Below are 18454 nucleotides of genomic sequence, written 5' to 3' on the forward strand. Positions count from 1 at the left end.
GCTTAAAAAATATTCACCCCTTGGAATTTTTCACGTTTCGTTGTTGATCAGTGTTACAAAATCCAATGTGATTTACTATTGCATAAAAAGACTCCCTTCTAAAGTAAAGGTGAAAACTGTTTTTTTCAATGTGGTCTAAATTAATTAAAATATAAAATGCAAAATAATTGGTCACATAACCATTCACCCCCATTAATATGACACCCCTAAATCATCACTGTTGGCAACAATGTGATTTTAGAAGTCACTGAATTAGTTCAATGGAGGGCACCAGTCTGGGGTTTCTATTATTTGTAGTATAAATATTCTTGTACAAGAATATGGAAGGTCCAACTTGTGGTGAGTCAGTATGGTGGACTAACCTAACCAATGAAGACAAAAAAATAACACTCCAAGCAACTCTGCAAAAAAAGTCAGGAGATAGAGAAAAAGCTGTAAAAGTCACCGAAGAGCCCAGTTAATTCATTCAATTAGTGAGAAAAGTGCTATATACACTGAAGAATTATTATTATGAAGAAGTGGAAAGAGTGTGGCACTGGTGTACATCTGCCTACAGCCGTCTGTTCACAAAAGGGAATGACTGTGTTAGAAGACGAAGGGAGGCCACCAAGAAATAGAATAACTTTAAAGTAGTCACAAGCTACAGTAGATAAGATTGGACAGACTGTACAGACAACAGCTTTTGCATGGGAGCTTCATCACTCCCTGTAGCTGTGTTTATCCAGAATTACCAAAGTTCTGCAGCTTCAGGAAAAAAGCCTGACGTGTTGAAATGATTTCAGACAAAATATGTTCATTTTTATAAGTTTTAGTTAAAATTCAAAGTAAAACCGTTTATATAAAAAAAAAAAAAAATGTTCTTGTTTACAAGTAGTTCTGTTCAAAGCTTAAATCTTGTTACATTTCAAATCGTTATAAAATCACTTCTAAACATTTCTGAACCATTTCAAAACGGTCAGAAAACTGTATGCTATCCCATTTCTATGTTGAAAATGGGTCTTTTAAGTCGTTGTGTACTGGACCTATTCTAAACATCAACTGACTGAATTGTCACACTGTATCTTAATTATAGCAAGAAAGTTCTCTCTCATAGTAACTTACAGGGGGAAACGACTGTACCATTGTCTATGACTATGAAATAAATGTATATTCTACTGAAATTAAGCAAACACTAATATGGATTTAACTCAAAGCTTTAACTTTCGAAGATTGGCTCTTACATTTCCAGCCCCTCATTGGCTATGCAGGACCAGAGACAATTACTTTACTTCAATATGAGCCAACTAACTTTACTTTTACATTAACTTTTGCTTTCAAATCATAAGCAATAACACTGCAAACAAAGAAAAACATTTAAAAAGTTATTTTTTCAAACATTGGCTGTTTCTTGAAGCAGGCAGTTTATATAGGGGTCTGTCCAGTGTGCTGGTTTTTGGTCTGCACCTTTGGCATCTGGAATTGTCTTGATGACTCGACCCATTACCCATGAACCATGGGGTGCAACATCCTCTACAATTAAAACATCCTCTGGTTCAAAATTTCTTCTTGGTGCAAGCCATTTTTGAAGTATTGGCAAATACTCTTTAGACCATCTTTTCCAAAACAAATCTGGAATACCCTGTATATTGAACTTGCGTCCAGCGTCTTTGAGTGTAATGGTCATTTTTAGAAAAGAGTCCGGGAGGCATATCAGTTTGTGTCTTTATTAACAGCAAGTGATTGGGTATGAGTGGCTCCAAATCGTTTGGGTCATTTGATGTCTTTGTGAGGGGTCTGTTGTTGATGATGGATTCCACTTCACATATTACTGTTTGGAGACTTTCCTTGTTGAGTCTTTGTTGGTTATAGTATTGAGTTTAGAATCTTTATGCTTCTGATTTGTCTCTCCCACACTCCACCTTGATGAGAGGCTGATGGTGGATTGAAAATCCATTTGGATTTCTTTCTTCCATCATAGCTTTGCTGATTTTTTTCTTACTCAAGATTTTTAATTGCTTCACATAGCTCTCTTTCTGCTCCAATAAATTTAGTTACATTATCCAAGCACATGATTTTTAACTTGCCCTCTTCTGGAAATGAATTGACCTTATGGCGTTGATGCAGGAATCGGATCTAAACTGTGTGCAACTTCAATGTGTACTCTCAATTACAAAGAATTTTGTACTATTTTTTTCTTTAACATCAGTTAAGCAGAGGCTTGGACTAAAAACAGTGGGAGTGAGTTCCTAAGGTTAAAAATGTCTATTATATAAAAAAAAAAATCTTGGGACAAGACTTTTTGTCTTGTGGGACGTGAAAGTGTCTCTCTGAAAGAGTAGATAACAAAGTAGAACGTCGTAAAGAATTCAAAAACGTTGGTGCGATACACATGCAGAGCTGGTTAGAAATAATGAAAGTATGAAAATTCGAAAGTCTCCAAAAAATGATAGTAAAGATCGCATTATCGCAAACAAAACAGAAATCGTTACTCGGTGAAATAATGGAACAGCGAAAAGTGATCGAATATATTGTTCGGATTTAAACTTTAAGTTGGAGACTTGTATATCGTCTAATTCGTGTTGTCATTGGAGGGGGCGAATCCCCCTAGTATTCTTATGTAAAACCTCTCTTACTTTCAAAGACATTTTGTAAAGACTGCCACTTCCTCTTCAACATCACATTAACAGATGAGAATTTTATGCTCAATTGTCTTGCGACAAATAGGACAGTCACTCAAATGGTCACCACACTGCTGACATGTGCTATGGCCACGCATGAAGACCATATTCTTTATATGATCCAGGCAGACTGGGAAATTGTTTTCTCTTTGATATCCTCCAGCTGCTGTTGCAATTTCTGTATGTCAGCATTTCTGTTTGTACTGACGTCATTTCTTGGTTCCTTGCTGATAGGAGTTGGAGTTCCTCCTCCTGGTCTTTGAGGATCTTTGGTGCAGAATGTCATGTTGTCACTGCCTGTATCCATAATGGCATAGGTTTCTACATACGTTTCGCTCTTCTTAGATTTTACCTTAACGGGAACCACATACAGTGCGCACTCTTCACTGGCCCCAGTAAAGGCACAAGTTCCAGTCTCGCTTTCCCCTTCAGTAGATGTTGCTCCACCCTCTTTGTTGATGTGCAGGATATCTGGGTGCTGCAAAGAACATGTCTGACAGTTCGTTCATTCTTTACAATTCTTACCAAGGTGCCCCTGTTTGAGACCGCGAAAACATAAACCTTTTGATTTTAAAAAGTCAAGTCTTTCTTTATGTGGCAGTTCTTTGATTATGCTACATTCAGTAAGGGTATGTTGGCCATTGCAGAACACACAAAGCTTTTTAAATGCACAGACTTCATTAACAGTCTCTTTGACCATGGTTTCTTGAGTCCCCTTTTCAGCTGTGTCGGAAATGCTTGTAGTAAAAATACTTCCTGATCTCTGGCCGTACTTCTGAGGAGACCTACTTTTGTCGGTCTTTTCCTTTTTCTCTCTGCTACCTTGTGAAACATCTCCATAAAAGGAATCCATTATCATCATTACTTGACGATGTAGAAAGGTGATTAGGTGATCAATACCTGCCCTTCTAGTTTCCCTTTCTTTAAATTCAGAGGCCCAGCTTCGCCACTTATCTCGTAAACAATATGGGAGCTTAGAGATTATTATGCGAATATTTGGATTGTTGTTGAATATGTCATGACTCCCTGCATTTGCCATGGCGTCCATACAGCTATCAAGAAAGGTTGCATAATCTCTCAGGGCTGCTCCATCATTCTGCTTCAATTGAGGCCACTTCAATGCCCTTTCCATGTATGCATCAGCTATGAATACTTCTAGCTGATTTTACCATAGTAAATTTCAAGTTGCTTTCTGGGCTTTTCATAACCTCGACTTGATGGCAGCCGCACACAGCCTTTAGCTAAATCCTGAGCAGGACCTCTTGTGAATTGGATCAAATAGTGTCATTTATCTTGAGGGTTCTCTAGCACATCCCCAACAACACAATCAAAAGCCCTAATTAAGTCTGCATAAGCCAATAGGTCACCTGAAAATAAAGGGACCTGCCTCTGTGGTACTTCACCACGCGATGCAGAAGATGCTGGTGCAGGAGCCATCTTTTGCTGGGTTAACGTTTTAGCCATTTCAGTGATTGTTTTCTGACATTCGGCTTGCTTCTGCGCTAGCATATCTCATAACATTTCTGCAGCTCTGAGTGTCGGCCCTTACCCTCGTTGCGAGTTGTTCCTGCCTTTCTACTTTAACTTGGAGCTCTTGAAGCTTTTGTAGGATTCTATCGAGTGTCGATTGTTCAACCAACACTGCCGAAGAAGGTGATGATGCCGCAACGCTTTGCTGGTTTAAAAGAGCCACATTTATTATCAAGAGCATGTTTTAACTGAGGAGAAGCTTGCTGCACTCTGGACTTTGTGCGATCCCATTCTTGCAATTGCATCTCTCCAAATTGATTAACTAGCTGTTTGTCAGATGAGTATGCTAAAAGGCTCTTTGCATCTTTCAGCCATGTTGCTGTAGTGTCAATAAATTTATTCCAGTTTTTACAGATTTCTGCGAATTTCATTTTGTTTTTTAATTGCTCCTTCTTTACTTAGCGCCGATATTAGACTTTTATTGAGCTCTTCGATCTGACTGTGTGTCTCATGAAAGATTCCAAGCCTTTGTGCTACTTCTATGTGATTTTCCGGAACGTCTAAGGCTTTCAATTTCAGCCGTAAGCTCAGAAAGTTGATCTTTCCTTTGCTTTATGTGACCTTATAAGGTCCCTAATCACATTCTCTGGCTTTGAGTCCATACTCCAATCACTCCCAACTTCACTTGAGTTATGCTTAGACATTGCCATGATGACAGCAGCTAGTGTCACTGACAGCGCCTTTCCTAGCAACAACTACGTCACAATCGGGTGCTCCGCAAACACAAACTGCTTCCTTACAGCGAGGCTTCCATGACTCAGGCAAAAAAAAAAAAACAAGCAATCTTCCACAATGCCTTACATTATATCATAGTCTCTTAAATTTTCACAAGTTCAGGTATGGCGACCTTGCTTTCATTTACGATCATGCAGAGATGCAAGATAAGAGCACAGTAGCACAGTACCTTGGAATAGCTCAGTTCTTATTCTTTCGTTGACAAGTTCTGGAGCATAAGTATCCTCAGATGGTAGTTTCCAGTTCAGTGCTTTCAAATGGGAAGTTTTCTACCAGTTCAGTGCTTTCAAATGGGAAGTTTTCTGACGAAAAATGTAGCTACGTTTATCCGAAATTACCAAAGTTCTGTAGCTCCAGCTTGTAAATGGAATTCAGCAAAAAGCCTGATGCGTTGAAATGATTTCACAGACAAAATATCTTCGTTTTTAAAAGTTTTAGTTCACAAAAAAAGAGAATTCTTTGAGAAGTTCTGTTCAAAGCTTAAATCTTGTTACATTTCTAATCGTTACAAAATCACTTCTAAACGTTTCTGAACCATTTCAAAACGGTCAGAAAACTGTATGCCTATCCCATTTCTATGCTGAAAATGTGTCTAAGTCCCTGTGTACTGGACCTATTCTAAACATCAACTGACTCAATTGTCACACTGTATCTTAATTATAGCAAGAACGTTCTCTCTCATACTAACTTACAGGGGGAAACAACTGTACCATTGTCTATGACTGTGAAATAAATGTATATTCTATTGAAATTAAGCAAACACTAATATGGGTTTAACTCAAAGCGTTAACTTTCGAAGATTGGCTCTTACACTCCCAGCTTTATGAGAGACTGGCAAAGTGGCATAGGACACCTCAGCTAGAGTTTGCCAGAAAAAAAAAAAAAAAAAAACATGAGACTCTGAAGTCAGCTGGAAGAAGGTACTATGGTCTGATGAGACCAAAATCCGTCTTTTTGGACGCCAGACTAAATGCTATGTTTGAACTCTGGCCATTACCCAAAACACACCAGCCTCAGCATGAAGTATGTGGTGCTTCTCTCCAGCAGGCCCTGGAAGGCTTGTGAGGGTAAATTGAATGGAACAAAATACAGAAAAAAACCTGATACAGCCTGGAAGAATCCTGCACCGCGGGAGATGATTGTTTTCCAACTTGATAACAACCTCAAGAATAAAGGCAAAGCTACACAGGAATGGCTAAAAAACAATAATGTTAATGGTCCATGTGAGAATTGGTGGCGGGACTTGACAAAGGCTGCTCATTTATGATCACCATACAACACAACAGGCTTGAGAAAATGTTCATAGAAGAATGAGGAAAAAACGTCAGTAGTCAGATATGTCAAGGTGTGCACAAAGACTCAAGACTGTTTGGTTGCTTTAGGTGCATCTACCAACAGTGACTTGAATACTTATGTGATTGACGATTTTGCATTTTATATCTGTAATTAATTTAGACCACTTTGCAGAGATCTGTTTTCACTTTGACATTAAAGAGTCTTTTTCTGCTGATCAGGTTTAAAATAGAAACATCGTGACTTTGTCCATATTGGGCAACAGATACTGTGAGGCACACAACACCAGTAGCTGGCAGCTGTTAAAACAGCCAAGTGTCGGAAATGATCCAAGCCTGATTGTTTTGCACTAGTGTAATATGCTGGCAGCAGCCTGTGTTCTACAGTGGCAGTGATTGTGTTTTCTTCCATACCATCAGGCAGTATGTGATTCAATGAGTGCGTTTACATGCACACATGTAATCGGATTAACATGAATAATCCGGTTAAAGCAGACACCTGCTTTCTTAAACCACGTTTACATGGGTAAGTAATCTTCTTGAGTTCTCCTGTGTCTCCTGCTCCAAGTCTTGTGTTTTACAAATATGATTAGTCAAAAATTCATGCTTTATTTATAGATTTCTGTTACCAGATTACTTGCAGCTCTCTTTTTTCCACTTGGCTGTGTGACTGAACCCTATGAAGGACTGGTCATACCGGTACGTGTGCTTCTTGCTTTACACCCACTGCTGCTGGAATAATAACAATGCAGGTATTTTTACTTTAATAAGACTAGGGGGCTTTGCCCCCTGCTTGCAGGGGCACTCACAATGCGCCAGACCCTTAGCGTCTTTGCCTCTCGCGTTGTGAAGAGGGGTGCTGAACACACGCTAAGGAGATGCAGTTGCTCTTCCGCAACTCCCTCTTAAACAGTGATACAATGGGAAACAAATAGTTTTTTTTACCTCATCTGTGCTCTAGCAGCTGGCTTGCTGCTGCTGCTTGTGCTGTGTGATCTGCATGTCATGCAGCGCTTTGAACGTTTAAAAGCCTGTACAGCAACTGTTCTTGTCTCACGGGATGTTAAAATGTCTCGATCCAAGATTTTTTTATATAGTAGAGAGATATGTATTCTGTCAGGATACTCATTACTTAAAGTAAATCACCCTATGTAGCAAGTGTTACTTTTAACGCATTAACCTACTACTCTCAAGATTGTGTTGCTGGGCTAGCACTGTAAATTAAGATAATTAATATAAATGCATTCATTTCTGAAATACGCCAACAGATTATTTCAGCCAGGAGAAGGAATGATGCAATCGCCTGAATATTTGCTTCTGGAAATGTATTTTGTGGATGTTTCTACCCACGGCTACTAAGACCTTGTGCAAAGTAAATACATGACAGAGTGCAACGGACATGCGCAGACTACAAAATCCTTAATAGTACCCCGGTTAAGGGTTTACATGGCCACATAATCAGGTTATTTATGGAGAAATCTACCTCTTTTAATCAGGTTTCTCTAATCAGAATAAGGTTTCTGTGAATAAACAGTTGACTGAAGCGCATGTAAAACGCACTGATTGTGTCACATCACTACAGCTAAAGGAAACCAGCCATGCTCAGTCTGTCCAGATCTCTCAGGAGCCAACACTGGGGCACAGATATGACCAAAGGATTGATTAAATACAAAACTAAAAATGTTCTCATATAATAACATTCCAATCTAACAAGCACTCACTGTTTCAACATTTTGTTTGCATTTGATGCACATTCCGTGAACAGGCTGTGAAAATGCATTATTGAGAAAGTCTCAAATTCAGCTTATTGGTTATTTATTATACTAAGTGTACATGTGCTTGCCTTCCACTGGCTAGGCCATTCAAGGCTCCTGGTCATCACACAAGTAAAAATTTGCCAAACAAACCTAACTGGAATGAATGAAATTGAGTTACAGAAGGTGATCAAAGTTACGTATTAATTAAAAACCAATACATACACACACTGAATTAAGACATTATAACCTTTGCAAAGTAATCTTTAATTATTAATAGTGCACTATTATAAAAACATAAGTATATCAAAATGAGGAATAATATAGTTTACATTAAGTAATCTGAGTAAAAAATGTCAGATAACACTCCAAGGCCAAGAGCTGCTGTTCATGATTTTGTTTGCCCTACTGGCCCTGAATCCTTCACAGGACATGTTTAGGCCTATGAACAACAAATTTCAAATCAGGATGCAGCACAAACTGATCTCTGCCAGTAAGACCAAGATTCTGTGAGTGCCCAATGCTACTCAAGTGGTAAGCTTATTCACGGACCCTCTCTGCAAACCAGTGTATACTGGGACTGAGATATATGTGTGCCCTGAATACGTAAAGGCCTCTTTGAACAGCTCACCGCTTACCATTGGTGGAGATGCAGACTGCTCTGTCCCTCTGCAGAGTCTCTTGACCATTCACACACTCTACACAGACACCGATGCTATCTCGTTTATCAACCTGCCCTGCAGTTATGATCCTACAAAAAAGAAAGGGAATATCTATTAAAAGTGCATCAAATGACACTTTCAGGGTAGGTGCACACGGGAAGTACTTACTGGAAGGTGAGCGTCTGGCCACAGAAGTAGGTGGGGGCTTTGGAATAAAGCACAGTTCCCTTGGACAAGGCTGTGTCATTTCTCAGAGCCATATTCCTTCTACTGCTCAAACTGTATCCCTCCGTGCCTGTACTCCACTCTACAAAAAGTAGATTGTTAGTTAAACCACAAGCCAGAAGGTCTCATAGGCTCCACTATACAACCTTGTATATCTGAACTATACATCTTACCATGAGGAGCCAAGGTTGTGTAGGCCACCTGAGGGATACTCCAGGGACTCCATTCTCGCTGACCGTCTCCACGAGCACACACCCGGAACTGGTAATCCATATTGGGGTCCATGTGAAGTACAATATACTCCATATCTTGGCCAACATACACATCTTCGAAAAGGCCAGAGGTTCCTTTACGGTACTGTAATCTGTAGTCCTGAGCAGCAAACTCATCGTCAACCTGGAGTAATGCAAAAGTGTAATGAGCTGAGCAGACAATACAAACCTTGAAACAAAAGTAGAAACTACAGGGCACAAGGGTGACACCAATCTCAAAACATGAGGAGGGACTTGCAATTGTTAACACATAACACTTTGACTTTACTGTCCAAACTTTTGACCTGAAGCAGCTCCAACACATCTTGGCAATAATTAAGAAAGCTCACCAATACTTTTGCTTCTTCACATGTATAATAAAAGCCGGGATGTCTCCATCTATGCTCATCAAATTCTATTGCTGCACAGTGCAGTCCATCCTCACTGACTGCAGAACACTGTAGTACCACTAATCAAGTAGCAAAGGACCACAAAGTAGTAGTAATAGTAGGACTATACAAATCTACTTGCGGTAAACAACCCAGACCCATTGCAGTTTGCCTTTCGAACAAAAATTGGGGTGGAGGATGCAATTATGTGTTCCACAAGGCTTATTCTCTCCTGGATAAAGCTGGCAGTACTGTGACTATTATGTTTTTTGATTTCCTCAGTGCCTTTAAAACCATCCCTGTTAAGGTGTAAGCTCAGAGAAATACAGATGGATGAGTCTATGGTGTTCTGGATAATGGACTGTCTGTCAGGTAGACCGATCACAGTTTGTGAAACTCAAGGACTGTGTGTCTCACGTGGATATGAGCAGCACTGGAGCACCACAAGGGACAGTCCTGTCTCCTTTACTCTTCACTCTGTACATATCAGACTATAACTATAACAGCAAGTCATGTTGTTTGCAGAAACTCTCAAATGACTCTGCACTTAGAGGGTGTATTAATAATGGGTGTGACAGAGTATGCAGGCGGAGTCAGGTGGAGAACTTTGCTTCTTGGTGCAGAAAGAATTGTCTGCAATTTAACATCAGCAAAACCAAGGAACTGGTTACTGGCTTTCACAGACAGCCCCAATAGGCCTTTAGGTCCAGTGACTATTCAGGGAGTGAATGCGGAGGTGGTTCATTGCTACAAGTACTTGGGAGTTTTTGTTCCACACAAATGACAGGCTGGACTCATCTCATAACACAGAGGAACTATATATCTATCTATTATCTAAAAAAAAAATCTTGGGTCTAGATGTGATCATCTCGGAGAGACACTTTAACATCACGCGAGACTAGACATTACAACCTTAGGAAGCAAGACCCGCGAGACAGTGACTTTTGCACGTCACACCCTACTTACAAACAATATAAAACAAGTTAACGGACATCTAACCTCGCAGTTGTTGGAATGCTTTTGGCAGACACACTTCATGTGCTCCCAGCTCTTAAAAACATGTTCTAGATGGCATGTGAATGACTAAGCGAAGAAGAAACAGCAGCGTGTAGAAAAGAGACACAAAAGTGTTGGAGAGAAAAGAAGGCAAAAAAAGGATGCACAAGTGGGCAATAACAATTATGTACAAATTCAGAAAATAAGGAAATAATCAGCCCGGACCATGTGGAATTGAAAAGCTCGTAGGTCAAATCCGGGACAGAAATAAGACTTTGGCGCGATACACATGCAGAACAGGTTAGAGAATGTGAAAGTAGGAAAATTCAAAATTCTCAAAAAAGAAAATAAAGATCACATTAGCGCAAACAAATGGAAATTATTACTCGGTGATATAATGGAACAGCAAAAAGAGATCGAATATATGGACATAAGTGATATGTCAGAAGTATGTAAATATTTTAAGGCTTTAAATTTGAAGTCGGAGACTTGTAGATTGGCTAATTCCTGTTGTCATCAGGGAAAAGTAGTGTTTTTTTCCCCAATGAAGAGGCGTATCCGCGAGAATTAAAACATATGTTGTTTGGTCAAAGTGAAATCCACAAACACTACAGGCAAAATATCCGAGTCTACAATAATCTTTTCGTGTTTGCATCATTCAATGCTTAAAACGTAGATTTACACGATTCAGGACCATACGCTATGAAAATCTGTGGTCCCGCAACAATTAAAGCTACGACAAGTTTAATTTCGAAGAAACCACAATTCGGTCAGGTGTATATTTATGATCACAGAGAAGCGATGCAACATAGGATCGAAATGGTGTTCGGTCAAATCAGAGCATACATTTACATGATCAAATTTCAAAAACGGGGTTTACCTCACATGCATTTATTGGTTACTTTGCAAAATAGATTATTAACTACTGATGATGTAGATCGGTTTGTCTGTGCTGAAATTCCAAACAGAGAAACCTATCCAGAATTATGGTACAAAGTCATTAAACACACGTTTCATGGACCACATTTAAAAGATTAAGTATGTTGGGATTCCAAAGAGAAAAAGTGTTAAAAGAAATTTCAAAAAGCGCTCGTTCAAACAACAGATATGACTAAGGCTGGCTTTCCTGATTATCGCCAAACAACACACTTACCACGGAAAGAAAGATGGAAAAATTGTGATGATCGATAATTCAATGATTGAACCATATAACCCATATTTGCTCAAATGATTCAATTGTCATATTAAAGTGGAGTATTGTACATCGGTTATGAGTATTAAGTACATTTACAAGTATATTCATAAAAGGCACAATAGAGTATGCATAGCTTTATCCAAAGAACAGTCTCGGGACGAAGTTCAAGCATATTTAGATACTCGCTACATCAGTGCAATGGAAAGCGGGTGGCATTTAATAGAATTGTCAATGCATGTTCAAAGTTATTCTGTTGAATTATTAACGATTCATTTACCAAGTCAGAATATGATTCAATTTAAAGAGGGCGAAGAAGCAAAAGCTTTAAAGGTAGCGAAAAATGTAAATATAAAATTAATGGCTTATTTTGAACTTAATAAAACAGATGTAAATGCAAAAGCATATACAGTACGTATGTGCAAATCCCTCAATATTACAAATGGCAGAAACAAAAAGGACTATGTATGTGTGTGTATATATATATATATATATATATATATATGTGTGTGCGTGTGTGTGTGAGTGTATGAATCTAACTAAGCAGTTACTCAGACATTAAATATAAAAAGCTAATTAATGTTATATGTGGTATTTTATTAGATATACAGTATATAAAAAAAACTATACATAGAATTTTAATTATGCAGATGGATTGAAATGTAAAGTTTAGCTTCTAGAGGAATAATTGTTTCCAGTCTCCAGAGGGTGCATTCAGCCCCCCTCTTCACAATGGTGTGTAGCGGTAACGGGTAGGGGTTGGTGAGCAAAGCGAGCAGGGAGCGAAGCCCCCTAGTGTATATATACAGTGGTGTGAAAAACTATTTGCCCCCTTCCTGGTTTCTTATTCTTTTGCATGTTTGTCACACAAAATGTTTCTGATCATCAAACACATTTAACCATTAGTCAAATATAACACAAGTAAACACAAAATGCAGTTTGTAAATGGTGGTTTTTATTATTTAGGGAGAAAAAAAAATCCAAACCTACATGGCCCTGTGTGAAAAAGTAATTGCCCCCTGAACCTAATAACTGGTTGGGCCACCCTTAGCAGCAATAACTGCAATCAAGCGTTTGCGATAACTTGCAATGAGTCTTTTACAGCGCTCTGGAGGAATTTTGGCCCACTCATCTTTGCAAAATTGTTGTAATTCAGCTTTATTTGAGGGTTTTCTAGCATGAACCGCCTTTTTAAGGTCATGCCATAGCATCTCAATTGGATTCAGGTCAGGACTTTGACTAGGCCACTCCAAAGTCTTCATTTTGTTTTTCTTCAGCCATTCAGAGGTGGATTTGCTGGTGTGTTTTGGGTCATTGTCCTGTTGCAGCACCCAAGATCGCTTCAGCTTGAGTTGACGAACAGATGGCCGGACATTCTCCTTCAGGATTTTTTGGTAGACAGTAGAATTCATGGTTCCATCTATCACAGCAAGCCTTCCAGGTCCTGAAGCAGCAAAACAACCCCAGACCATCACACTACCACCACCATATTTTACTGTTGGTATGATGTTCTTTTTCTGAAATGCTGTGTTCCTTTTACGCCAGATGTAACGGGACATTTGCCTTCCAAAAAGTTCAACTTTTGACTCATCAGTCCACAAGGTATTTTCCCAAAAGTCTTGGCAATCATTGAGATGTTTCTTAGCAAAATTGAGACGAGCCCTAATGTTCTTTTTGCTTAACAGTGGTTTGCGTCTTGGAAATCTGCCATGCAGGCTGTTTTTGCCCAGTCTCTTTCTTATGGTGGAGTCGTGAACACTGACCTTAATTGAGGCAAGTGAGGCCTGCAGTTCTTTAGACGTTGTCCTGGGGTCTTTTGTGACCTCTCGGATGAGTCGTCTCTGCGCTCTTGGGGTAATTTTGGTCGGCCGGCCACTCCTGGGAAGGTTCACCACTGTTCCATGTTTTTGCCATTTGTGGATAATGGCTCTCACTGTTGTTCGCTGGAGTCCCAAAGCTTTAGAAATGGCTTTATAACCTTTACCAGACTGATAGATCTCAATTACTTCTGTTCTCATTTGTTCCTGAATTTCTTTGGATCTTGGCATGATGTCTAGCTTTTGAGGTGCTTTTGGTCTACTTCTCTGTGTCAGGCAGCTCCTATTTAAGTGATTTCTTGATTGAAACAGGTGTGGCAGTAATCAGGCCTGGGGGTGGCTACGGAAATTGAACTCAAGTGTGATACACCACAGTTAGGTTATTTTTTAACAAGGGGGCAATTACTTTTTCACACAGGGCCATGTAGGTTTGGATTTTTTTTCTCCCTAAATAATAAAAACCATCATTTAAAAACTGCATTTTGTGTTTACTTGTGTTATATTTGACTAATGGTTAAATGTGTTTGATGATCAGAAACATTTTGTGTGACAAACATGCAAAAGAATAAGAAATCAGGAAGGGGGCAAATAGTTTTCCACACCACTGTATAAGAAAGAGAAGAGCAGACTCTCTTTTTTTCATTAGGATATCACTTTCCTTTAATATGGGTAGTGACATCCTTCATATCTTCTATTACACTGTGATGACCAGTGTGATTTTCTACACTATGGTTTGCCGAGTTTGTAACATCACATCAAGAGAGGCCCGCCAAATTAACAAGCTAATTAAAAGAGCAGCCTTATTTATGGGATGCACTCTGGACCCACCTTGAAGGTTGTAGCAAAGAAGAGAACAAAACCAAAACTGAGTGCCATTATGAACAATGCTGCACTTCCTCTCTCTGAGACAGTAACACTGAAAATTTTCCGCCAAGGAATCATTCAGTAGAAGTGTGTGTGGCACCCAGACGGGGCTCACGCCCGGCCAGGATGCCCAGGAAGACAGGAGGAGGGCTCATTCCTCCTCCAGACCGCGAGGGGGCATCCGCCCTGGTTGTATTGGGGGCCACGGGTACAGAGGGGGCCCCAATGCCTTGGGGACCCTGGACCCCAGTGCTTCTGCCACACCTGGAAGTGCTGGGGGGAAGAAAAGAGGGAACACCTGGAGTGCTTCTGGGTACGCCACTTCCGCCACACTGGGGAGTGCCGGTGGAAGATTGACGGGGAGCACCTGGAGCACATCCGGGTGTATATAAAAGGGGCCGCCTCCGTCCAGTCATTGACATGAGTTGGGAGGAAGTCGGATGATGTCGGGAGGAAGACAAGGAGGCAGCCTGAAGAGCGAGAAGGCATTATTGAGAGGCCAGGACTTTGGGGTTTGTGGGCACTTGAACATTGTAAATAAAACGTGTGTTGGGTGACATGAGCGTGTCTGCCTGTCTGTGTCCAGGCCAGTCTCCACATGTGTCAAGAAACATGACGAAGGCTCCTTTATGCCAACAGCAATAGGTCTGCGTAATGCCTCACTATAACTGGGACTGCCAAGTTAGAAGTATTCTCTCTTTTTAATTTTCTTCCTTTTTAGTCATTCTGGTGTATTTTCAGACAGCAGAATTACATACATTTATTCACTTTTTATTTACTAAGCCTCTGCAAAAAGCCAAATTTTCCCTCAAGGAAAATAAAAGTTCTATCTATCTAGTAGTAGTACAGTATCACTGTCATGAAAGCACAGCAGGAGATATTACTGATACACTTAATTATATGATGTTGTACTCATTTTATTTTTTATGTTGATACTGTACAACTGTTACCAGTGAAAGAAGACAGGATGATGTACACAACACAGAACATATGTTTTGTTTGGAGTGAAAGTCAACTAAACACCACTTTTTCACCTTGCAAGTCTATGACCCATCCTAGCTGTAATAAAGTTTCTTTTATCATTGCTCTTCCTTAGGTGAGAACACTGGCCTAATTTTCTTTCTGCTTCTTATTAGTGGTTTATGTTGCTCACTAACTTCAGCATTTTGCTCCCCACATCTGACCTTTTTTGAAAATCTCTATTCATTTTTATTACACTTCTGAGCACTTAATAAGAGTGGATTTCAGTCCCTTTAATACATTTGCCCACAAAAATTGCACGCTCGCGTTTTATTTTTCCTTGGTGTGGCCATGTTCAGAACTTTGTAGCAACCTGCACACTGACGGCAAGGTCAATATTAGTAGAGTACTAAAGCATCGGACTATGTGCTCACAAAATTTCAAGAAGCTACATTATAAAAATCATTTAGGAACAAAAAACAAGGGGAACCATTTGGAAGAATACACATTTCTGATCACATTTGGTTTAAAGGTTTACAATAATATTAATTATTGTGTGCCTACTCTTTCAGTATAATGGGATAATTTAATTTAAAAATATATTATGAAACATGGTCGTAATTGCATCCAGTCCACTAATTTTTGCACTTACTTGCTCTTCTGAGATAGTTTGCCAAGCCTTTGCTCACTCATGAACAGTTCTGAAGTTTAGGCCAAATGACTCCAAATACAGACATTAAAGGGAAGACTAAAACCAAAACTCTGCTATAACAGGCTGTTTACATGTGTACTATCAATGGCGCAGAAGATGTATGACAATACCCGGTTGCCAACTCCCGCTATCTTTATGCTCAGTTAAAATAGAAGGACAGAACCCTAAAAGCAATTGCATTGTGTAATTTTGCACCAAGAAGGTCCAATAATAAGTTGCTTTTAACAAAGACTAGGACCTAGAGTGGGCAGTGTAGAGCATACTGAAGTGATATTGGTCACTTTTAGGTGTAAATATTTGCTTATTACAATTTTCATTTGACAGTATCATTTTAATTTTCCTCACAGCTCTTCTATCTTGCTCTAACTGACACCAACGTCAGTTAATGGTGTGAGGTGGGGTATTCTTATCTGTTTAGTCAAATGCTATCTTTAAATTTTACATGAAAAGCTCTTCTCAGGCAGAACACTATGCCTTACACACTTGCCTTACACCAGCGGACCTGAATGCCACCTGGCCTTTCCAAAAGCTCATCGATCTGAACAGGAGGGTGGGATGCCACTGTACCATGGCTGAAAATTCTTTCCCTCACCACCCCAAGAAGAGACTCGTCCAGCTGAGCCGACAAACATGGTACATCCACTAGGCTTGGGACCTCCGGCAGACTGAAGAGAGAAAAAGGGAAGGTGAAAGTCGTGTAATCATTACCATTAAATGCATTCTTGCACATCAGAGCTTTATGTATAGAATTCAAAGATGAATTTGTGTAATTATAATGAGAATTGGTCAAATTGAAATCTGTCAAACAGTGGGAGTGACTTTGGAAATAAAGTTCACCTTTTAATCAAACAAATAGTATTAATTCTATTCAGGATCAGCTCCCTGCAAAGGCTCTAGAGAGAGCATCTTTGGGATTTTGCAGAATTAACAGTTCTACCTGCAAATATTTAACCAATGACTCAACTGTCTGCTGTGATGGGCCCAAGCAGATCCAATCTAGTCATAATATCACATGGAGCATGCACTTACATGAAAGAGCAGCTAACTGCATTCCCTGAACTGGACTCCTTCCAGAAGCTACTAAAACACATATTTAAGAAGTTCTGACGCCAAGTGTCTCCCCTCACCTATCCAACTGGATCTGAAGTGCCTTTTTAGTAAAGCTGCATAATTTATCATCCTTGCCTCCAATGCTGCACCGCAGAGCTGCTTCGCCTGTAGGGATAAAAGCATTCAGATTATAGCCTGAGTTTAGAAATGTTGGCTCCTTCTACTTGTGTGAGCTCACAAAGTGCAAAACCAATAAACTGTAGGACCACCATATTATATGACTTACTGTTTAAAGCAAGGAAGCAATGTCAGCTTGGGTCAGTCACAAACTTAGTGTGAAATAACATAACATTTTATGGCAGTAAGCTAAGCTTGAAAAATAGCAGAAAACTAACTATATAGTTTTGCATTTAATATTGATGTCAAAATAACTCTGTCTTCATTACCAGGCACTGCCATCCTTTTAAAGAGCACAATATCACAATTAACATATATTGTGAAAATATAACCTGTACCCTTGTGATTTGCACCCATGCACCTTGATGTTTGCAAGACATGCTCACACAATTTATTACTTTCATGAGGACATCCCCAGTGTGTTCAGGTAAAAGGGGCTATAAAAATCAGTCAAAATACTTCTGAATAAAGTAAAATCAGCAAATTTTAAAAGTACACTTCACTAGTGCCAATGAGTAGATCACACAGTGCAAATGGCCATACCCAAAAAACTCCTAAAATCACTGACCTTCCCGAAGGAGCTCATCAGCTGTGCCAACCCCTTGTTCAATCAGCTTCTGGCAGTCATCAAGCGGCCGAATGCTGTTCTGCTCAATTGTGTCCACTTCTAGCAGCAGTGAAGCTAACCGTTCGTCCAACAGTTTTGTTAGCGCCCCACCCAGATCTCGGAAGTGTTGTTTCAGAACCTCTCTTGTTTGAGTAGCGCTGCCTTTTACCTGTGGAAGGCAACAGCAGAGACAAAATTAATACAGACTTGTTCATTAACTGTTGCCACAGATATTGAGGTGTAATGTAGTTATTGTATGAAACATTGCAAATCAGTGAGAAGACAGTCTGTCAAAGCCAATATGAAACTTGTCCCCTATCTGGCCTTTTTCAGGTTTATGCATTTACCAATATTTCTTATTGCTAAATAAGTGTATTTTGCATTGTCTTTTATATTAATATCATCATATTACCAGCATGAAATATGTTTAATTCACAACATGTCTGGTTCCCTCCTTATCTGGCAGAAATAGGATCAGGCTCCCTGTATCCTGTGAGAAAGCAGGCTCACAAAAAATAGAAAAGGGTGTTTATTTTAAACTTGGATAAGCAAGTACAGTAAACAGATGGCTTGATTGATAGATA

General features: G+C 39.5%; 1 protein-coding gene across 1 annotated transcript in view; it reads right to left on the reverse strand.

Moving 5' to 3' along the window:
• crlf3 (cytokine receptor-like factor 3) overlaps window positions 1-18454 on the reverse strand; it is a 45061-nt gene that overhangs the window by 3833 nt on the left and 22774 nt on the right. Inside the window, exons 3-8 of the mRNA XM_028819032.2 lie at window positions 17832-18039; window positions 17164-17251; window positions 16524-16701; window positions 9029-9251; window positions 8799-8937; window positions 8607-8719 (exon numbers count right to left, since the gene is read on the reverse strand). Coding sequence (XP_028674865.1) covers window positions 8607-8719; window positions 8799-8937; window positions 9029-9251; window positions 16524-16701; window positions 17164-17251; window positions 17832-18039 — 949 coding nt within the window. The remainder of the gene's footprint in view (window positions 1-8606; window positions 8720-8798; window positions 8938-9028; window positions 9252-16523; window positions 16702-17163; window positions 17252-17831; window positions 18040-18454) is intronic.

The sequence above is a fragment of the Erpetoichthys calabaricus genome, chromosome 14 (genome assembly GCF_900747795.2).
Source record: "Erpetoichthys calabaricus chromosome 14, fErpCal1.3, whole genome shotgun sequence".
In the NCBI taxonomy this organism is placed as follows: domain Eukaryota; kingdom Metazoa; phylum Chordata; class Cladistia; order Polypteriformes; family Polypteridae; genus Erpetoichthys; species Erpetoichthys calabaricus.